The sequence below is a fragment of the Silurus meridionalis genome, chromosome 5 (assembly GCF_014805685.1).
Source record: "Silurus meridionalis isolate SWU-2019-XX chromosome 5, ASM1480568v1, whole genome shotgun sequence".
NCBI classification, from domain to species: domain Eukaryota; kingdom Metazoa; phylum Chordata; class Actinopteri; order Siluriformes; family Siluridae; genus Silurus; species Silurus meridionalis.
Window position 1 is genome coordinate 14529275 of NC_060888.1, and position 24094 is coordinate 14553368.

The following is a 24094-nucleotide window of genomic DNA, read 5'->3' on the forward strand; positions in this document are numbered from 1 at the left end:
GATGTCAGCATCTCCAAGACCATCACTACACGCTCCATCCAGAAGCCGTGTATGACCGCAAAAGTACATTCGCTGCTAAAGAGCAGGGGACAAGACAGCCTTAAGAACAGCAAGGGCCAAACTGTCCCGTGCCATCAGAGAGGCGAATCGTGCACACTCCAAGCTAATCCACAGCCACTTCTAGGACAGTGGAGGTGTGGAGCCAACATCCTATCTCTGAACGTTGACAAAATCCAAAGAAATGGTTGTTGACTTCAGGAGAGCACAGCGCGACCATTCTCCGCTGATCATCGATGGATCCTCTGTGAAGATCATGAAGAGCACTATATTTCTTAATGTACATCTGGCCAAGAACTTTACCTGGTCACTTTACCCCAGCCTGTTTACCAAGAAAACCTAGCAGCGTCACTACTTCCTGAGAAGGCTGAGGAAATCTCATCTCCCTCCCCCTACCTAACTATGCTCTACAGAGGGACCATCGAGCGCATCCTGAGCAGCTGCATCACTGCCTGGTTTGGAAACTACACCGTCTTGGGACTCAAGACCCTACAGAGGATAGTGAGGACAGCTGAGAAGATCAGTGGCGTCTCTCCCCCCTCCATCACGGACATTTACACCACATGCTGCATCCACAAAGCCAACTTCATTGTGGACGACTCCACACAACCCTCACACACACTTCACTCTCTTGCCATCAGAAAAGAGGTTAAGAAGCATTCTGACAGTTACATCCAGACTGTGCAACAGTTTTTCTGTTCCTCAACACACAGACCTGAACTGAAACAGAAACTCACACACACACACACACACACACACACACACTCAACTGTGTGTTACTGAACTGTACAACCTAAACTCAACACACACTCATTAATCATCTCACATCTCACTCACATTTATTATTTATATTTTATCATATTATAATGTTTACATGCTGATTTTGCACCTCTCGACTGCTGCTACAGTTGCTTTCGCACTGCATTGTGTTTGTTTACGAATACTCTCGCTTATAGTCCTTCTTGTTTATAGTCCTTTATAGTCCTCTTTTGCACATTACTGTATAATCAAAGTATACAATGGGTTACTGGTCAGCACAATTTTGTGTTTTGTGTATCTGTCCCACACTGTCTTGTGTTATCTGTCTGCACTGGTTTTTGTCTGCACTGTTTGCACTAGGTTGCTCGTGATGACATTTTTTTGGCAAGGACACTTACTTTAGTTTTTTCTCTGTGTTCTGTTATGTAGCTTTATGTTGTGTGTTGTAGCTCTATGTTGTTTAATGTATCCCCAGGGTTCTGGAGGAATGTTGTCTCATTTTACTGTGTACTGCGTCAGCTGTATTTGGTAGACATGACAATAAAAGTTTCTTGACTCGACTTGATCTGCTAAATTCTGTAAATGTATATTATTGTATGCTCTGTTATGTTCACTAATCCAACTACATTTACAATGGCAACTACATTTGTAGCCATTATACAGAACCCCAAAGTCAGGTGAAGAGACTAAATTAAGAAACTTAGTGATATGTCTATATTGTTAGGGACACAGGCTGACAAAGGCATGCTTAAGCCAATACATTTAAGGGTGTACAGAAAAGTAGAAATGCCATCAATGTAGATCCACAGGAATGTAATGGAAAACATACCATTTAATTTTTTTTTACACTTGCGAAATAACTACTGTGTTTATATTTTCTAGAATTTCAGGAGTTTTTTTTTTTTTAAAGACAAATCTGTAGGTTTTTCCTTAACAACTTGTTCTTCGTGTTCTGGAGAAATCTCAATCACGTAGTATCATTAGCATTCAAATCCTGACACGCTGGTTGGGTGTGTGTGTGTGTGTGTGTGTGTTTTAAACAGTCTAAGTGGAGGAGGACGTTGAAGTGTGTTGCTGTGTTAAGGAATGCTGGCGAAGTTCAGTTCGCGAAGTACGTTTCTAAGGTACGTGCTTTTCACCGTTCACCGGCTTAACGAATTACACTTTAGAATGCATTACCTATAGTTTTTTTTTTTTTTTTTTAGTATTAACATTATTCTTTTTTAAAGCCCGTTCTAAAAAGCTTATCTCCGAGGCTGTACATCTAAAGTGAACTGATATTGTATGTTGCCAGATCTGACTAAACCATTTCGAACAAACGCTTTTATTCACAAAGACTTTCAAGTAGACAAGGAACATAAATCTGTAACAGACAATGATGCTAGTATCCAGACTAGTTCAATCATTTCATAAGAAACAAGTGAGAAGTAGTTGGAGTAATAGAGTACACAGCAATTCTGTATGACCACATTCATTTATAAATGTGTGCATCTTCAATAAAGGGGAGCAATAGCAGTCAGATTGTTCAATCCATCTAAATCCAATACAAGCTTAATCAAGCCCAAGTTGTTTAAAAATATAGCTGCGATTAATTGAGAACATCTGTGCACCTGTACGTCCAAGCTGTTGATTATGTTACAGAACACAAAAAATACATATAATTGTAGATGATTGATGATTCCAGATAGGCTGAATTGAGTAAACTGTGATTTTCACATGATGGTCTCCAGAGTTTACGCAGAATGGTGTGAAAAACACTTTGTTGACTGACCGGAATGGTCTGAGCTGCCTGGAAATATATAGTAATTGTAATGATCACTTTTTACAACCATGATCAGCAGAAAAGCATCAAAGATCCACTGCAGTAAGCAAAGAACAAGAAATAATGGACTTTTATACCTTTTTTGTTTTAATAACTTTTTCGTTGCATAGTACATTGTGCAGTTTAACAAAGTGCAGTTAGATATGTAAATATTTGTACACTTATTAAAAAAATAGAATATGTGCAAAAGCTTTTGGGTCAATAAAAGTAAAATCTGAGGGTATCAAGAGCACAGACTCATTTAAAGGGACAGCATGGACAGATTTTTTTTGTAAAAATTGTTAGCTGCCTACTTTCTGTAAGCCTGAGGCTATGTTAGCATTAGATACCTGTTTTTGAATTGAACTGGATATGGAACTAAAATAAAGGATGTTAAAGCCTAGGCAGACTAGACTAGTAATGGAACATGGTTGTCAGTTGGACAACTATGTTACTAAGGCAAATTGTTCCCAAACAACATCAAATGTAGGTTTGTGTTTGTGTTAATGGAATGTAGATGCTTGCTTAAGGTTTTCAGTCATTATCTTGTCATCACAATGCAGAAGGTGGTTTTCACTGTCAGAAATAATATACAGTGTCTGGTAAAAGTTTAAATATACCTTGTCTTTTTTGTTGTTTTTTTTTTAAACAAATGCATGTTCCTTTTGTTTATATGCCACAGTCTAGGTGAAAGACAAAAACACACAAGAATTAGTGACTAGAAGAAAGCTCTATAAGAACTAATGTTAGACAGAGAATAGGAGAAATATTACCAGACAGTAGCACAAATGGTGCCGGGAAGGTGGATAAGTTGGTAATACTAACCAACATTGCTACCATTCTATAATTTAATGCTATGCCGTTCCGTCTGGACTAGAGCTAATTGGAACCATCTTCATTGTAAAATTAGATAATGGCCTGAAGTACACATCCAAGCTTTGGCTTGTCTAGTCACTACACCTAAATCCTATAAGCCTGCTCTGTGATGAACTGGATTGCAAGGTCAGAAAGAAAAATCCAACTTATGAAGAAAACCTTAAGCAAGTTATACAAGATGACAAAGTGTTTCTGCTAAATGTTTAGAAAAATGAACTGTCTGGATGCTAAGAGTGTGTAAAGCTGTTATTTATGATAAGGGAGGATTTTTCAATGAAAATAAAGTTTAATATCTGTACATTTATAATTGTTTGATCAAAGTAAATCTTCATACCTTTTTAAATATCCCAGTATGTTGCATATAAACAAAAGGAACATGCATGTGTCTTTAAAAAAGATTAAAGACTAGATGTTTCCCAACCTTTGGCAGGCACTGATTAAATGTTTCATCAAGTCCTAACTGAATTTGCATGACTTTTGCCTGTAGTAAAAGAGTTTTTTGTTTTTTTACATAGTTGCAGATTTGTTCTATAGAATCAAACTCTGTGTCAAGGTTAGTGCAACAAGTTCACCGTTGTAGTTTTGTGGTGCACTTTGTGTTTTCCACTGACAGCATTACATGGAAAACAGATTTTGTACCGGCCTGTATGGCTAAGCTTCATAAGCAGGAAATGCATGAATTCTGATTGTGCAGTTATTATTCAAATAGCACAGTTTGTTGACAAAAGGTGCGCTTGCAGCAGTAACACATTTTAATCTTTGTCTTTAGTATTCAGCGGTCCATGATAATAGCTCTTGATCCAGAGAAAAGCTAAAATGTCGAAAATCTGACTTTTTCTATTGTGATCTGTGGTGCAGATGGTGTCCTAACATCTTTTAATATCAATTAATTCCCTACCTCTAAATACACAGGGCTGATTGTTTGTTAGCAGATAAGCAATGCTTAATTCTCTGTTTTATGTTCAGATATCACTAATCCACTGTGTTCATTTAGAACTGGGACTAAACTGTGCAATGCAGTAGAGATTCAGGAGCAGGTTTGGACACCCATGCCCAGGGGTTAAAAACTGGCAGTCTGCAATCTGCCTGTAGATCCAGCAAGACTATTTTTGTGGGATAGCTATAACTGTCCTGAGCAATGTATGACAAAAATGGCTATAGGTAATTATTTATCTGATGGGAGCTTATGAACTTTTTTTAAAAGATGCTTATAGTTGTTAGTTTAGTTTGTTAGTTTAATGATGACATGGCTTGCAATATTGAACTATTCACCCCATGAGAGCTCAGAAGTGTGATGTAAAATGATGCCACAACAATCCATTGGCAGGAGCAATAGGTGTAAATTTGAACAGTGCTTACTCAATGTAAGGAAAAACCATGACCGCTGTTTGTTGTTAATTCCACAGTGACCGTTGCCAGTCATGGAGATCTGTTAGTTCATGTATGTGCAGATATGATTTACCATGAGTTGTACAAAAAAAATCAGTTGGCTAGCTTTACATATCTCAAAGGCACGCACGTTAGACAGGATAAAAACGGCTAAAAAGGTAAAAAGAAAAACAAAACTAGAATGTTTAAAGAGGACAAAAAATATGCATTTTTTTCTTCAGTTATGTAGTGTAATGATAGTCAGCAGTGTTAATGTGAAATGCCAGTGTGAAACGAAACATACATCTGGTACACAAAGTTTCTGAAAAACTGACCTTAAGATTTATATGTACTTCTTAAACATCTCATTTCACATTTAGTCCATATTTGCTGTTATAATAATCTTCCTGGAAAGTTTTTTTTACTAGGTTTTGATGTATGGTTGTAGAGATTTAGCTAAATCAAATACAAGAGCACTAGTAAAGTCAGGATTAGAGTGAGGTTGCCTAGGGTGCAGTCAACTTTCTGATTCATCCAAAATATTTACAGTAGGGTAGAGGTCAGAATTCCATAGCAGGCCATTCAAGCTCTTCTAACCTAAACTGTATAAACCATATTGTCAGAAAGCATTAGTTGTTTACTGAGGTATTATCTGTCTTGAACAAGTTTTGGTCTCCTAGTTCAGATAAAGAGAAAATATATCTAATATAAAAATATTAGAAAATATATATAATGTAAAAAATCCTATACAATTGTGTGCCTCCAGCTGGTAACCAGATATGGCTGGAAAAGTCAGTTTTCTCAATACTGTACTTTTTTCCATATGATGTAAGTATTTTAAACTGGTGTGTCATATTTTTAGCAATTAACTAGGCACATTAAAAACAATGCTATCACTATACCATAGAGTGAAGTGAAGTAGGCTTTGTTGTCATTTCAACAATATACAGTGCAGCACACATTAAAAACTAAACATTTCCCCAGGATCAAGGTGCTGCATCAAATAACAACAAACAGGAGTTTGCGCCAACACAGTTCTGTTGGTTGTGTGTGTGTGTGTGGGTTTATCAGTCCAGTTCCTTCATGTTCAGTAGTCTGATGACTTGTGCAAAGAAACTGTTACACAGTTTGGATGTGAGGGCCCGAATGCCTCTGTATCTCTTTCCAGACAGCAGGAGAGTGGAGTTTGTGTGAGAGGTGTGTGTGCAACGTGTGGCGTAAATGTCCATTATGGAAGTAAGAGAGACCCTGATGATGATCTCGGATGTCCTTATTATATGCTGTAGTGTCTTGCACCAAGACAGTGCAGTTCCCAAACCAGGCAGTGATGCAAATGTTTAGGATGCTCTTGATAATACCTCTGTAGAAGGTTGTGAGGATGTGTGGTAGAAGCTGTGCCTTTCTCAGTTTTCTCAGGAAGTAAAGGCGCTGCTGGACTTTCCTTTTTATGGAGTAGGTGTTGAGGAACCAGGTAAGGGTTTCCACCAGGTGAACACCAAGGTATTTGGTGCTCTCCACGATCTCCATGGAATGGTTGTTGATGTTCAGCGGGCGAGCAGTCAATTTTGTCTACGTTCAAACACAGGTTGTTGGCTTTACATCAGTCAATTAATCTCTGCACCTTCTCTCTGTATGCTGACTCGTTGTTCTTGCTGATGAGACCCGGCATGGTCGTGTCGTAAGCAAACTCATTGATGTAATTGGAGCTGTGCATTGCTACACAGTCGTGAGTCAGCTGAGTGAACGGCAGGGTACTTAGCAGGGTACTGAGTACACAACCCTGAGGGGTCCTAGGGCTCAGTGGGCTGGTTTTGTAGGAGCTATTTGTGAACCAGACTGCCTGAGGTCTTCCACTCATAAAGTAAAGAATCCAGTTACAGAGGGAAATGTTCAGGCCTAAAAGGCTTAGCTTCCCAATCAGGTGATGAGAAATGATGGTGTTGAATGCTGAACTGAAGTCTATGAACAGCATTCGTACGTATGAATTGTGTTCGAGCTGAGTGGGGCCCAGGTGGAGTGTGGTGCACATAACATCGTCGGTGGAGTGGTTTCAGCGATATGCAAACTGCAGCGGATCCACCGTTGTGGGCAGCAGGGTCTTCATGTGCCTTATGACGAGCCTTGCGAAGCACTTCATGATGATAGGGGTGAGTGCAACAGGACAGTAGTCATTGAAGCATGACGCAAATGTTTTTTTTCAGCATGGGAACGATAGTCGCTGTCTTGAAGCACGTTGGGACAACAGCACTGCTCATAGAGATGATGAAGATGTCTGTGAAAACATCTGCCAGTTTGTCTGCATATCCACTGAGCACGCTGCCGAAATGTTGTCTGGTCCCGCAGCTCTCCACGGATTGACTCTGCATCAGCAGTGAAGAGACAAATGAAGCACCTGCTCATTGGAAGGAGAGGTGGTCATTCTACACTTTGAAACAGGTGCAGAATCTGTTCAGTGCATCTGGAAGAAAGCCATCACTGTCACAGGCAGGTGATGATTTCCTGTAGTAGGTGATGGCTTGGATGCCCTGCCACATGCGCCGAGTCACCGCTGTCTGTGAAGAATTTGTGGATACTCTGGGCATGTGCACTCTCAGACTCTGCCTGTTGTCCCGGGACAGTTTAGCCCTCGCTGTCCTTGGGACTACCTTGACGCATGCCCTGAATGCAGAGTCTCAGGTCTTTAGTAGTACACACACCTCTCCAAATATCCACGGTTAATGGTTGGGGCGTAAGATGATGTTCTTGGAGACAGTGACATCATCAATGCCCTGGCTGATGTAGCTGGTCATTGATGTGTACTCAACAAGTTTGTGAAGTTGCTATTGGTTACAGCCTCCATAAACATCTCTCAGTCAGGGCATTGGAAGCAGGGAGATGGCTCCTGCTGTCCAAGTTTTCACCTGCTTTTGAGCTGGTTTTGAACGCCTGTTAAGTGGTCCGTATAGATGTGTTCTAAGTAGCTGAGATGGGGTCGGGGCTTCGCTTGGTATGTGCCCGGTATGTGTGTATAAAAAAAATCCTGCATGTTTTCCCCTCTGGTGCCAAAGTCCACATTCTGATGGAATTTAGGGAGTACAGTCAAGAGATTTGCATAAATGTTTATTGTTGCCGGAAATTTTAATGTCAGAGGTGTAATTTTACACAAAATTCATGGTTCGATTTAATTCCGGTATGGTTAGGGGTATGTTATTTTATAAAAAAATATATATATAATAATTGAAATCAATAATATACTTTTTTTATTATATTGATTGAATTAATTAATCGATTAGATTGGCACAATACAGATTGTGTGTGTTTTACATTTAATATATAATATTTAAAAATATGTTCTACTTAACTGTTCTTATTTCTTACTTGTTACTTATTTCAGCATACTTTAACAAATGTCTTTATTTCTTTCCATCTTTTATTAATTCGCTACCTCGATATGCGGAATTGTCAGGAATTTCTACTTTCAAGAAGAGATCTTGAAACTGGACATTAAACGCTAAAGAATCCATAGAGTTAGCGTTAGTAGCTGGCCACTTCCTGGTTAGCGGCTAACGCTAGCACTATGGTTTCTTTAGCCTTTTCATGCATGTGTAGAATACACCATCCTCCAGAATGAGGAATGCGGACGCATCTCTGGCAGACGAGCTAAACACCTTTTATGCTCGCTTCAAGGCTGCAGCTAACTGTGCTGGCAGCACAAACAGCATGCAAGCTGAGAGAGAGAGACACGTTCACCATCTCAGAGCATGACATGCGGAGGGCATTCAGGAGAGTGAACACTAGGAAGGCAGCAGGACTAGATGGCATCACAGGTCGGGTTCTGAAAGCCTGCGCTGACCAACTATCACCGGTGTTCAATGAGATATTCAACCTCTCCATTGAATAGTCTGTTATCCCCTCATGCTTTAAACAGTTCACCATTGTTCCTGTCCCAAAGAAACCCCAGCCCACTTGCCTCAAGACTATCGCCCTGTAGCTCTGACCTCAGTAGTGATGAAGGGCTTTGAAAGAGTGGTCGGAGACATTACAGCTTATTACCAGACACACTGGATCCACTACATTATGCATACCTGGGCTGCAGAAAAGGGAATTATGTGAAAATGCTGTTTGTGGACTACAATTTAGCGTTTAACACCATAATTCCCTCCACACTCACCTCTAAGTTTGAGGTCCTGGGACTCAGCCTGACGCTGTCTCAATGGATCTCCAACTTGCTGACTGACAGACCACAAGCCGTACAGGTGGGCAAACACACCTCATTCACCCTCATCATCAGCACTGTAGCTCCTCAGGGCTGTGTTTTAAGCCCCTTGCTGTACTCACTGTACACACAAGACTGTGTGGCCACTTCCAACTCCACCACCATCATCAAGTTTGCTGATGACACTGTTGAGGTGGGCCGCATTTCCAACAATGACAAGACGGCCTACCTACAGGACAATAAAAACCTGGAGAGATGGTGCCAGGAGAACAATCTTCTGAACTTCAGCAAGACTTAGGAGTTGATAGTGGACTTCAGCACGAAGCAGGAGCGGTCATACCAACCGCTAAACATCAACAGGACCCAGTAGAGAGAGTGGACAGTTTCCGGTACCTAGGTGTTCACATCACACAGGACCTGTCTTGGTCCTGTCACATCGACACCCTGGTAAAGAAGACTCAGTATCGTCTGTACTATCTGAGATGCTTAAGGGACTTTAAATTACCCTCTCAGGTGCTAAAGACTTTCTACACCTGCACCATTGAGACCGTCCTGATGGGTAGCATCACTTCCTGGTTCGGGAACAGCACCATGCTCCATACAGGACAGACAAACCCTCCAGAGGGTGGTGCGGTCAGCTGAACCTACCATCTGCACCGCACTCCCTACATTGCAGGACATCTACAGCATGTGGTTGCCAGGAAGATTGTGAAGGACCTCAGCCATACCAACAATGGACTCTCTTATTTGTTGTGTTCAGGGAAGTGCTTCCGCTCCTTAAAAGCAAACACAGAGAGAACGAGGAGGAGGAGGAGCTTCTTCCTGCAGGCCATTCGGATGTTTAAACCAAGAGACACCCAGCAACTAGTACGTGGACTTCTCTCTGTCTCACTTCCTTCGCTGTATTATTCACATTAATAGTGAATACAAATATTCACTTTTATTTGCATTACTTCCACTAGTGGAAGTCTAACTGAACTAGACTAGCACAGTGTTTACCTTTTTTTTTTTTACACAAGCACATAGACACTTTAATGGCAATTACATCACATCAAGTCACCTTAATCCGCACTTTTGTTTGCCTCCTTTAGTACAAGATAAAACAAGTGAACACAAGATGCAGTTTTTAAATTAAGGTTTTTATTATGGATGGAAAACAAAATCCAAAACTACATGGCCCTGTGTCCCAAGTGTCCCAAGTGTCCCCCTGTTAAAACTGTGGTTTATCACACCTGAGTTAAATTTCTCTAGCCACACCCAGGCCTAAATCCTGCCATACCTGTCCACAATCAAGAAATCTCTTAAATAGGACCTGCCTAATAAAGTGAAGTGAATGATCCTCAAAAGCTAGACATCATGCCGAGATCCAAAGAAATTCAGAAACAAATGAGAAAGAAACTACCGTATTTTCCGGACTATAAGCCGATAATTTTTCCCCACGCTTTGAACCCCACGGCTTAAACAACTAAGCGGCTAATTTATGGATTTTTCCTGGGTTTTTCCCGGTTTCACAAGCTTCATGCCAAAAAACTGAGCCCCATAACATTAGACCAATGAAATTGGTATTAAATTGGGTGCGCTCCCACTGAATTGGGCCGCACCACATCATAAATATGGATGAGGTTCCTCTGACGTTTGACCTGCCTTTTACTCGGACTGTCAACAGGAAATCCGAATCATTCATCACGCTGAAAACAACCGGGCATGAAAAAATGCACTTCACATGTGTTCTGAGCTGCATGGCATCGGGAGAAAAGCTTCCACCGATGGTGATTTTTAAACGCACAAGATGCCAAAAGAAAAACTCAGGAGTGGCCGGCCGACCAAAATGACCCCAAGAGCACAGGGACGACTCATCCAAGAGGTCACAAAAGACCCCACAACAGCATCCAAAGAACTACAGGCCTTTACTTGCCTCAGTTAAAGTCAGTGTTCATGACTCCACCATAAGAAAGAGACTGGGCAAAACATTTCTGCATGGCAGAGTTCCAAGATGAAAACCGCTGCTGAGCAAAAAGAACATAAAGGCTCATCTCAGTTTTGCCAGAAAACATCTTGATGAACCCTAAGACTTTTGGGAAAATACTCTGTGGACTGATGAGACAAAAGTTGAACTTTTTGGAAGGTGTGTGTCCCATTACTTCTGGCGTAAAAGTAATGCCGCATTTCAGAAAAAGAACATCATACCAACAGTAAAATATTGAGGTGGTAGTGTGATGGTCTGGGGCTGTTTTGCTGCTTCAGGACCTAGAAGACTTGCTGTGATAAATAGAACCATGAATTCTGCTGTTTACCAAAAAAAAACACACTAGCAAGTCCACCTCTGAATGGCTAAAGAAAAACAAAATGAAGACTTTTGAGTGGCCTAGAGAAAGTCCTGACCTGAATCCTATTGAGATGCTGTGGCATGACCATAAAAATGTGGTTCATGCAATGTGGCTGAATTACAACCAATTCTGTGTAAAGGAGTGGACCAATAATCCTCCACAGCGATATTCAATTCAATTCAATTCATTTTTATTTGTATAGCGAACATTGTCTCAAAGCAGCTTTACACAGATAATGTGGTGATTAAATGTAAATATGTTCTTTGTAAGTATGTTTGTCCCTGATGAGCAACTGTGGCAAGTAAAAACTCCCCGAGATGGCATAAGGAAGAAACCTTGAGAGGAACCGGACTCAAGAGGGAACCCATCCTCATCTGGGTTGCACCAAATGTCCATTTGAAGCATATATGCAAAGTTGCGGGGTACAGTGATGATGATCAGAAGCAAACTGCACTCCCGAGTCAGTGCAGCAGACCGCCGACACCGACTACAGTCCAATCCGTCCTCAAAAGCACCCGTTCTACTCCGGAATTATATGGAACCACCCAAGGTGTTGATGAGAGACCGTCCCGAGCTGCACAGAAGTGTGAAGATCCATGGAGGGGAGAGGGGCAGGAACAGTGGTCACTGGAGCCTCAGGAGCATGTTTAACTCGACCGAAAGAGAAAGAGAGAGAGAGAGAGAGAGAGAGAGAGAGAAGGATATGGATTATTAAGTGTAACTATTGGTGTATGAAAGTTAATGTCACTGTGCAGTTTGGACTCCGGCAAGACTCGCTATGGCAGCATAACTAAAAGGGAGAACCAGAAGGTAACACAGACATGAGGGATCTCTGGGATAAGAGACGACCCACCACACCACCGTCAACAAACCTGAGTGAACGTGTGAATGTGAGGGGACGACAGCATACAAATATACCAGTTCACCAAACACTCTATATCCATGCTCCCTCCAGATCTGTGCCTTTACCTAAGAAAAATCTACTGATAAAAGGCTTGACTAAATAAATAAGTTTTCAACCTCGACTTGAACACTGAGACTGTGTCCGAGTCCCGAACACTGATTGGAAGGCTGTTCCATAACTGTGGGGCTTTATAAGAGAAAGATCTGCCCCCTGCTGTAGTCTTCATTATTTGAGGAACCAACAGATAGCCAGCACCTTTTGATCTAAGTATGTATATATATGTGTGTGTGTGTGTGTGTGTGTGTATATGTGTATATATATATATATATATATATATATATATATATATATATATATATATAATTCATACTTATGGTCAGATTATATTTTAAGATTTTAAAAGTGCGAGGCGGAGACTAAACAAACTTGTAGTCCGCCACTTTATACGTTCCTGAGGGAACGAAAATTTTAACTTTCTGTTCTGCATGTTAAAAGGATTGCATTCGTTATACATGTGTACCGAAATAAAAAAACCTGTACCGAAAAGTTCAATATGAATATGTATACCGTTACACCCGTACTATACCAGCATGATAATTGCTTATCTGGACATTTATAAGCAAATACTTCTATGTTGCAGGAACAAACCTGTCTAAAGGACAATTTTAAAAATGGATATCATAATATACTTGCATAATCATCATCGTGTTAGAACAGTGGAGTTGAAATAGATACCTTTGAATTCAAAGCCCCTATTTTGTATAAAGCTCAAAAGTTTGAAAAAATGTCTGCATGGAAGCATGAAAGATGCAAGAATCCATAGCTAAGTGTAGTTTTTGAAAACAGTGTTATTTTTACTGTTTTATTTTTTTCTTTTTGTTACTTGAAGTATGCATACCATGTTTTAAAACTCTTGTAGCCTGCTTGTTATAACTGATAATTGTTTTTTGAAGGAATCCACACATGTATAGCATGCCAAACTTTTTTTGACTTACTGTAATCAAAAAATCTTTTATCACAGGACAAAATATTGGCAGTAATTCATCCCCTAAGGTGGAACGTGTCCGGTCGTATATTTCAAGTTGCTTTTGCTATTGTATGCTTAATTAAAGATAAAGATATGTGTTAAATTAAGGCATTTATTTTATTGTTTTAAGGCATAACTCTTTGTATCCACTTTTCTTTCAGCGTGTGCTCCCATACAATTATATTGGTATTTGTGTACAATACTATTTAGACCACCTTCACTTTAAAAAATGTAATGTTGCAGCCTGTTACTACAATTATTCAAATAAATTTTTTTCTCAATAATCTACACTCAGTACCCTATAATGACCCCATAAATTCAAGGCGGAGTTCTAGAAATGTCTTAAATTATTTTAAACAATAAATAAACATAACAACGTAAGTATTATGACAGAACAGCTGCTGGATCCCCTACAGTTTGCATACCGAGCAAACAGATCGGTGGATGACGCAGTCAACATGGGGCTAAACTACATTCTGCAACACCTTGACTGCCCAGGAACATATGCCCGGATTTTGTTTGTTGACTTTAGTTCGGCTTTCAATACAATAATTCCGGGAATCCTCCACTCTAAACTCCTAAACCTTACTATACCCCCTGCCATCTGTCAATGGATCACCAGCTTCCTGACAGGCAGGAAACAACAGGTGAGACTGGGAGGTGTTACCTCCGGTATTCGGACAGTCAGCACTGGTGTTCCTCAGGGGTGTGTCCTTTCCCCACTGCTATTCTCCCTTTATACGAATGACTGCATATCAAGTGACCCAACTGTCAAACTCCTGAAATTTGCAGATGACACCACGCTCATTGGACTAATCCAAGATGGTGACGAGTCTGCATATAAGCAGGAGGTGAAGCAGCTGGTGCTATGGTGCAGTCAGAACAACCTTGAGCTAAACACACTCAAAACTGTGGAGATGATAGTGGACTTTAGGAAACATCCTTCAACACTACTCCCCTCACAATATCCAACATCCTGTGTCACCTGTGGAGAACTTCAAGTTTCTGGGCACTACCATTTCCCAAGACCTGAAATGGGAATCAAACATAAACTCGATTCTGAAAAGGCCCAGCAGAGGATGTACTTTCTAAGGCAATTAAGGAAGTACAGGCTGCCACAGGAGCTGTTGATACAGTTCTACACTGCAGTCATTGAATCTGTCCTGTGCTCATCAATCACCATCTGGTTTGGAGCAGCAACAAAACAGGACAGAAACAGACTGCAGAAAACTGTTAAAACAGCTGAAAAATCATTGGTGCCCCCCTGCCCACTCTCCAGGACTTGTACCATACAAGAACCAGAAACCGGGCAGGAAAAATCATTAATGACCCTTCACACCCTGGACACAACATCTTCCAGCTCCTCCCTTCTGGCAGGCGCTACAGAACTTTGTTCACTAAGACTGCCAGACACAGGAACAGTTTCTTTCCCCAAGCAATCACCCTCACTAACAACTGACCATAATTATATTCCCTGCTCATATCTATGAGTACTGCACAGAACTCTCACTCATCACATTATCTGCATATGTTGCACACACTATTGCTTTAAGTTATAAGTTTTATAGTAAACTCTCTCATCATACCTGGCACACAATACTGTCATTTGCACTGCCATGCATTCCCACACTTTATGTACATTACTGGTCTGTATCCCTATTTAATACCCACACTGTCTATACTGTCTCATATTGTCTGTATGTCTGTATTGTCTTGTATAGTCTGTTTTTGTCTTGTTGTGTCTGTTTTGTCATGTATAGGTTTTTATTTATGTCTGTACTTTTGAGAGTAACAAACAGCTGGAACCAAATTCCTTGTGTGTGTCAACACACTTGGCCAATAAACCTGATTCTGATTCTGATTCTGATTCAGATGCTTTACTCAGTACTTTGACCACTGTTCCTGCCCCTCTTCCCTCTGTGGATCTTCCCACTTTGTCCAGGCCTGCCTCTGGATAGTCTCCTATTCGTTTGGAGGCCACTCTGTGCAGCTGGGGACGGTTTCTCATCAACGACTTGGGTGGTTCCATGAAATTCCAAAGTAAAAACGGGAGCTTTGAGGATGGATTTGGACTGTAGTTAATGTCAACAGTCTGCTACATTGACTCAGGACTACAGTTTGCTTCTGATCACATCACTGTACCCCACAACATCGTATATCTGCAATAAATGGACTATTCTGTGCAACCCAGATGAGTCTGATTTCCTCTCAAGGTTTCTTCCTTATGCCATCTCGGGGAGTTTTCCATTGCCACAGTCGCCACCGGCTTGCTCATCAGGGACAAACTTACACTTATAAAGAACATATAAATTTTTTATCACCACATTATCTGTGTAAAGCTGCTTTGAGACTGTTTGTTAAAAGTGCTATACAAATGAAAATGAATTGAATTAAGTTGAATTGAAAGTACTTAGTTTGGCTGTACTTACAGTCTTGAATCTTTATGGGTATGATACAACAAGCTTTGCACAGCTGCATTGGGGAAATTTCTGCCATTCTTCAAGACAAGTCAAAGAGTCATTGGACAGCCACTTTTCAGTCTCTCCAGAAATGTTTACTGATTGTACATGATTTAAACAACCATGTACAATCAGTAAACATTTCCATAGGTAGACTCCAGTCAAAGGTGTAGACACATCTTGGCAATGATTAATTAGTGATTCACCTGAGCTAATTTTCAAGTGTTGTTGTAAAGGATCTGAATACTTGCAAAGGGTCTGAATGCTACAATTCTGTTTCTCTTTGTCATTATGGGGTACTAGGTATAGGTTAATGAGAAAATGAATCTATTTAAAATATTGTAGTATCATTAGATCGTCTGAATAATACCACTGTGGACCACAGAGCAAGTTAATTAGTTTGCTCTGGTTTGAGGGGGCCAGGTGTACTTGGATTAAAGAAGTTTTGCCAGTAGTCCAATATTATGGACTAGGTGACCACAGGATTGTTGAATTGTTTTATGTTTATTGTATCTCAATAAAATCTAGCTATAATTGCTGGTGTGCTGTGTGTTTTCCATAGTCGATAATTTTCAGAATTTTTTTTCTGGCCATGAAATACTCTCTAGTAATGTAAACCATATACTGTAATCTGTAGCTACACAGGATGATATATAAACATGGCTTTAGATAATTATGAAATAAATGGCATGCAGATCTCTTCTAACTCATAAATTTGTTATTTGACCACCTTTCCCTGCATTATGTTGTTAAAATTAGGCATTTTTAAAATGTTTTATCTTTCATAATAGATTCATCACTATGTTTGCTGCTTCTCTATTTAACTGTTGATCCACAGCTGTATTTAGTCATTCACAAGTGTTAAGTAACCATTGTCAGCAGCCTATTAAGTTGGGAGGTGTGTTTCATTAATATATTGCCTTTCTGCCGTTCAGGTCTGGCTTGTCATTTAACGGATACCTACACAGAGACGCACGCACGCACACTCTGCCCTGAACTAACGAAGGAACTCTTATTCACCTTTCACTCTGTGCGTGAATTTGAGAAATAAAACAACGCAATGCACTCAAGAGAAGGCATCTCCAGAACCTGCCTCAGAGGGATTTACAGTTGCTCCTGGAAGCGTTCAGAAGAACGAAGACAAAAAGTGAGCACTGATCATTTTCTCTCATGTTATCCTTCAGTAATTTCATTGAATACTTCCTTAATGAGCATTCACACTGTGTTTCTTGGTTTAGCGCTCCCGGACAGATGATTTAGTCTTCATGTGTTAATTGAAAGCCTGATTACTGGAGCACGGAAGATCTTTTTTTTTTACAAGTTAATTAGAATGTATTCAGAAATTTCAAAAAGCTTATGTGTAGTGGAATGCATCCAGCATGTTGTGTCACATCACTCATGATTGAGCGAAACTCAACATGAAGAAGTCAGGGCATGGCTGTATGAATTTTTGAGACACAAACGTTAGATATTTACACAATAAAGATGAGAGCATTTTGTGAATGCCATATTTAAATAAAGGTTTAGTGGGGTTTTTAGTAGGAAGTGCATCAAAAGAGAATAGTCATTTTAGGGTTTAAAAATATTTCTAAGAGGAACGTCTCTTAACCGTGTCCCAGAAATAGACAAAAAGGCATTACGTTTATTGGTACTTGATTACAGCACTGCAAAAATGTTATTTTAGTCTATGAAAATATCTCTTTCTATAAATATCTATTCTATTTTATAAATATATTTTATAAATATCTCTTCTCTTCTCATATTGCTTTTTTTCTAGAAATAACTGTTAAAAAAATTTTATCTGTCTCCGAAATATGACTAAATCAGTCTAAATAAGACTAAAACAGGTGTAAAATGCATTTAATAATTTTATATTTGGTTTATCCTTCTTTTATATTAGAATGAAATTCCATATATTTCTGCTGTGTAGATCTTAACTACAAGTCAAGAAGGTGGAGGTTCTTTGCAGTTATTATTTAATTCATGTAACCTGAGCACATATTGTAAAAGACAAGAATGTGTTAGATAGATTTTTTTTTTTATCCATAAATTACTAATGCATGTGAACTGTTAAAAGCCAAACAGAAAGATTGACGTGTTTGTGGGAGTAATGGAGTTTACCTGTTTAGCCGGTTGTATGATTTCAAGTGAAAGTTCATGTAGAAACTTGTACCATCTTTTCTCTCATCCTTTTTTTTTTTTACAGTGTGGCTGCTGTTGGTTTGCTTTCCTTTTCTTTGTGTCCATTTTGACACTAGGCTGGATATATATGTGTTTCGTTGCCTATAATGACCATGACGACGTCAACTGGTGAAGACAGACAGACACGTGCACACAGAGACACACAAACATATATATATATATATATGTGTGTGTGTGTTTTATACACGTTTTAAATCTGTTTATCTTTACATATATTTGTTCATTATTTCTTTTTCTTTTTTTAACAGGAAAGCCTTTAGTATTTTCAGTGTTTGGGTGAATTGGTATATGATTATTACTATCCTGTCAGCAGTATTAGCTACTTACTGCTTCCTGATCCTGGTGAGAATGAAGAAGAGATTTGTAACAATAATTCTCTTTCTGTAAATGCCTGTAATGCATTGTTTTTGTTGTACTAAAAGTGGTCTACCTGTTTCAGGTGTTCGCACTGGTCCACATTTCTGTCAAAGAACCTTTGGCGTTACACTGGCTGCACAAGGTACAGATATGTATTTTTGTAATCAGCGGTCCCCAACCTTTTTTTTGCGCCACGGACCGGTTAAATGTCAGACAATATTTTTTTACAGACCGGCCTTTAAGGTGTGGTGGATAAATACAACAAAACAAAATGATACAACTGGCATTAAAAACTGGTATTTTCTAAATATAATAATAAATGTGAATCCACTGTGATGTTTTTTGTTCATTTTGCTAGCTTGGGGGGGGTTTCAATTTAGCGGTAATGTATTGTGTGTTAGCGGCCGGAGCAGCCCCTTGAAGAAGGTAGCGGATGGAGGTAAGACATGTGACCGAGGCAAGTAACATGACATGCATCAAGAGTGAGTCATAGACAGATGTGGTGGAGAGAATCCTGTAATTTTACAAAACAAAACCATTCAGAATCAGATAATACATTAGACGGAAATAATGTAAGTTATGTATTCTTTCTGTGCGGCCCCGTTACAATTGACCCATGAATTGGTGCCGGTCCACGGCCCGGGGGTTGGGGACCACTGTATTAAAGGATAAAGTTTAAATCATGACCTTTAACAATGCACTAAGTTCAGACTAGAAGACTTTTCAGTTAACATTCTTTCCTAGACAGAATTAAATGATTACTAATTGAACGACTGCTTACTATTTGTTTTTTTTACTCTGCAGGTTTTCTTGTTTGTGGGTCTGATTATAGTCGTGCTTGGTGTAGTTGCACTGAGCTTACGTTGGGATACAGAATGGTCCACTATCCACTTATCACTGCAGGTAATCCCTAAAAATTTTTTGCTGTATACTGCTCTTTATTAAAGCATTTTAAGTAAAAACTTAAGGCATTTTTACAGCTTTTGTTTGCACATGCCTAAAATCTTGACAGTACAGAAATAGAAGCATTTTGTTGTACCACTGTCTCTGTTATTCTGTATAATACAGGCCACAGCTCCATTTCTGCATTTGGGTGCTGTTGTGGCTTTGACTATCATCAGCTGGATTGTTTTCCAGAGTTTCTACAGAGCTCGGAGAACTAGTGAGTTTTTTCTCCCAATATGGCCCATAAATATCTCATGGCATTTTGTAGATTGCAGTTGGTAAGGATCTCAACAGCGTTCAGATCAGTTGTAATTACCAAGACGGCAGGGCTAGGTGACATGACATATTATATTTTAATACTGTGATTAATTATGTCACATTTTTGCGTTTCTGAGATATTTTTTTTAAATCTTGATAAAGTTTTACATTTTTCACTTTTATTGTTACTCTGACAAGCACTAAACACTGCATGTTGGTGTGTTTGTGTTGGCACAGTTTCCCAGATCTTCATAATTGGCATATTCTTGGCAGTTTTGCTCACAGTTTTCCTCAGTCCTCTCTTGATTCACAGTCCATGTCTTACTGATACACTTCCCCCGAAACCCAGTCTTGTGGGCCATCGTGGTGCACCTGTGGTAAGCACCGCTTCATTGAAAAGTTCATTTATGTGGTGTTGTATTTATTTTGACAGATAACAGTAGCCAGTATCTTGTTACACCTGCTTATACCTGACGGGCTGTTTTGCAACAGTGTATCTGTTCATGTGTTTCATGTTTAGTTATTCTAGTGTGACAACCTTTTTTTTTTTTAAGCAGTTGTCAGTTTGAAGCCTGTTAGAGTGAATCACCTTTGGAATCACTCCCAGATTGTAAGACAGTAAATCAAAGTCATTATTTTATAAGCCTGTTGTCTAATGTGGGAATATTCTTTAAATCGGATGGATTTGCAGACACGATTTGCGTTATGTCACTTACAGTAGTTGATTTTGTAGTGTAGAAATTTCATAATGAGAAAATGTTGTGGCATTATATGCATAGATTAAGAAGATTAAAGTATTAAATACATTGTAAATCTCTTTATTTAGTTGGCTCCAGAGAACACCATCATGTCATTCAATAAGAGTGCTGAGTGCAGTGTGATAGCCTTTGAGACAGACGTGCAGCTAAGGTACATCGAATCCAAGTGATATTTTTCTACTATTTGTCTTGGCTCTGCTTTCTAATTCGACTTTTCCTTTCTTTTCAGTAAGGACAATGTTCCTTTTCTGATGCATGACCATGGTAAAAAATTTCTGAAGAGGACAACTAACGTAGATCTTGTGTTTCCAAATCGAACTTACAACACAAGCAGTGACTTCACATGGGACGAGCTACAGAGGTTGAATGCAGGCGAATGGTTTGTCAAGGTAAACCAGGGGATTTTTTTCTTTTGTTTCATTACACCTGAGTGAGATGTGAATCATTTTTCTAAGAATACAAATGTTTTGTTTTGTGCATGCAGACAAACCCATTTTGGTCATTGTCGTTACTTTCGGAACGGGACAAGGCTCTTGCACGTGAGCAGAAAGTACCATCCCTCGAACAACTCTTAGCTGTTGCAAAAGAGCGCAACATCTCTGTGATCTTTGATTTAAAGAACAATGATGACTGCAATCACATACTTATGACCATCCAGAAATCTGGCATCTTAAAAAATTTGGTAAGCCGAACTTAAGAACTGTATTGCATTCATTTTCAGCTATCTGGTTTCAGAGTAGCAGATCTCTGCTAAATATCTCACATACCCGATTCTTATTTTTAGATTTTCTAGATACTGTGCATATCAGCTAATCACTGTGACAATAAACATTGTAGATCAAATCAAAATACACAGGTGTAGTGCCTATGGGCAAGCTTTTTTTTTAATTGTCTTTTGAAATCTTGCTGTGCTTTTCTAATTCTAAAGTTCTAAATCCTTCACTCTGTACTGCCTTTCAGATATGGTGGCTTCCTTCAAATTGTAGACAATATGTTGAGAAACAAGCCCCAGGGTTCCACCAAGTCTACAAATATAATGAAGGATTGGATGTACAATTTGTTAATGCAAACTACAACGCAATGAGTACTGAAAAGATTAGGTGTGTAATAACTTGCACACTGTTTGAGGCAAGCATAGACATGATCATAATAGAATGTTGGCTTGAGAGACTGTATTTTGACACCATGAGGAAATTCCGTGAGCTGTATGTAGCAGAGAAATTATTCAGGTTATTTAGTTTATTTCACTAAGCATGACGTGAATCCATTATATCTATGTGATCTCAGTAGTTAATTTTTTTTGTTTGTTCTGGAGCACTGTCATGCATGTTTTTTTTCTAGAATAAATCAGCTTTGCTCTTGTATTAAAAGATCTATTATCTTTATTCATATGAAAATTGTGAGGTTGAAATAGAGACGAAAACAGTTTTGGTGAAAAGGTATATTAAACATGTTTGTTGTTCATTTATGGTACAGAAACATCACAGGGAATAATGTGACCGTCAACCTGTGGGTGGTGAATCAGCGCTGGCTTTTCTCATTACTGTGGTGTGCAGGGGCCAGTTCAGTGACCACTAACACATGCCATCTCTTTAAAGACATGTCTCAACCTGACTGGCATTTGGTAATTTTCCACTTTACCTGTTTAATTTCTGTTTCATATGAAATTAATGTCATAGTTTCATTAGAATAAGACATCCTTATAACAAGGTGTGTATCTGTGTGTGCATGGGTCGGTGGGTGTGTTGTGAATATGAAACTCCTCAGGTTCCCAGTGTTTACAGAATCATATGGATCACTGCTGATGTGGTGTCTTTGCTTGTGATGATCACCATGTTTTTTGTTCAAGGGTAAGATTCATTTGAATGTTACACCCAAATGCATCACTACAATTTATTCGGAAATTAATTTATATTTCTTTTGTAAAAGAAAGTAAAAAAAACAAAAAAAACAATGATGCTATCCATCAAAGAAAAAAAATCCTACATGTATGAATGTTAAAACATTTTTGTGTTTTACAATTACTCTTTTTTTTTTTTTTTTTACTTTAATATGTTCAGTGAGGATAGTATAATTACACCCACTATGTGTAATTAAACACAATGTGTTTAATTGTTTGTGTACAGGAAAGCAAGGAACCAGATTTTTGTCCTGGAATCGGAAAGAACTGTCCCCCTTCTTCCCTTCTGAGTGGTTCTATCACAGAGGAATGAATAAATACAGTGCCATAATGAAAAATGAGTGCTTCAAATCAGAGGTGTAGATGGGAGCTAACAATTGGCTTCCAGTTCACAAACCCCAGTTCTCAAACAATCACACGTACATCAGCCACATAGTTTCAGTGTAAAACACAAAAAAAGGACCTTTGACCTGTTTTAGTCCTTACTATCTATTCATGTAATCAGTGAGTGGATCAGAGATGCATCTCTGCTTTACTTATTCATCTCCTTTCTAGCATATCTTTTTAAGAATTCAAATATATGTAGATGAAAGGACTTCCATTAAAACATTGATTTTGCTTAATTTTTTAATTTTTTTCAGGAACAGATTAACTAAAATTCAAGTAAAATTAAAAAAAAAAAAAAGCACATGACATTATATAACTTAATATAAAATAAGATAAATATATGCTGAGATATGCACTTAACTACTATTATAAAGAAGCCAATTATACAGAAGCAACACAATAAAATCATGTAGATACAGGTCAACATTGGGGAAAAATGATATCTTAATGATTTTAATTATGTAAAAAACACATTCAGTGAGTGACAATGCTTGTCATCAAAGGACAAGAATTTGTGGCTATCATGGATACAGACTTAAAAAACTGGATATTGAAACATAAAATAATTTTAATTTGAAATGTTTAGTTTGAAGTATTTCAGTGTGTGTGTGTGTATGTATATATATATATATATTATAAAAATGCTTTAAAATGCATATACTTTACAAATAAAAAAATAATATAAATAAATAAACAAATAGTGAATATATTATACACAAACACATTTTATATATACCAGGGCTGTCAGTCGTTTAAAATATTTAGTCGTGATTAATCGCACGATTATAATGAGTTAACTCACGATTAATCACAACTTAAACGCACATTTTTATGTTATAAATGTAATTTAAGTTTTTAATACTCTAATCAACATGGCCATGGACAGATATGGATGCTTTATGCAAACGTATGTTAATTATGAGTGAAACCAAACTCAACATAGAGCATGAAGACAAAATATTCTTGTAAATGTTTTAAAGTAACTATGGTATTTTCAATTAAGTAAATCATCAGGACACCAAACTTAACTTTTGCTGTGTTTCCATGTTTCCACATGGACGGCTTTAGTTGACTGATGTTTGCAGCATGGCAGATTTTGGTGCTTGATCCAAGACTTCAGTAAAACGAGTGTTTTTCAGTAAAACGAGTAAAACCAGTAAAAAAAATTTTTTTGGTGGATTTTTCATATATGTATAAAAATATATATATATATATATTATAAAATATACAATATATATATATATATATATATATATATATATATATATATATATATATATATATATATTATAAACATAAAAAGAAAGGACATCATAAATAAATGTTTGTTGCACTGAAGTGTTTTATTTTCACCTTTTATATATATATATATATATTTATTTATATTTTCAATAAAAATGGTCAAATAGAAATGCACGCTGCATTAATCAAGCGTTAATAGAATTACTGCCATTAAAATCAATTTGAGTTAATTTTGACAGCCCTTATATATATATATATATATATATATATAT

The 24094-nt window shown here is 38.3% G+C and overlaps 1 protein-coding gene across 1 annotated transcript; it reads left to right on the plus strand.

Moving 5' to 3' along the window:
- Window positions 1–1853: 1853 nt before the first annotated feature.
- On the plus strand, window positions 1854–22913 carry gdpd2 (glycerophosphodiester phosphodiesterase domain containing 2). The gene is made up of 15 exons (XM_046850375.1): window positions 1854–1940; window positions 16709–16920; window positions 17980–18083; window positions 18224–18317; window positions 18415–18474; window positions 19137–19235; window positions 19401–19494; window positions 19773–19912; window positions 20362–20444; window positions 20523–20682; window positions 20778–20975; window positions 21254–21393; window positions 21770–21917; window positions 22061–22143; window positions 22420–22913. Exons 2-15 carry the CDS (start codon window positions 16834–16836, stop codon window positions 22481–22483), a joined length of 1554 nt encoding a protein of 517 aa, XP_046706331.1. The 5' UTR covers window positions 1854–1940; window positions 16709–16833; the 3' UTR covers window positions 22484–22913.
- Window positions 22914–24094: the final 1181 nt, after the last annotated feature.

Bases quoted from the DNA above. Each gene is read 5' to 3' on its own strand.
- gdpd2 (XM_046850375.1), top strand. From the start codon at position 16,834: ATGCACTCAAGAGAAGGCATCTCCAGAACCTGCCTCAGAGGGATTTAC. The intron at 16,921-17,979 runs GTGAGCACTGAT...TTTTTTTTACAG, and splicing joins CAGAAGAACGAAGACAAAAA to TGTGGCTGCTGTTGGTTTGC. The intron at 21,918-22,060 runs GTAATTTTCCAC...GAAACTCCTCAG, and splicing joins CTCAACCTGACTGGCATTTG to GTTCCCAGTGTTTACAGAAT.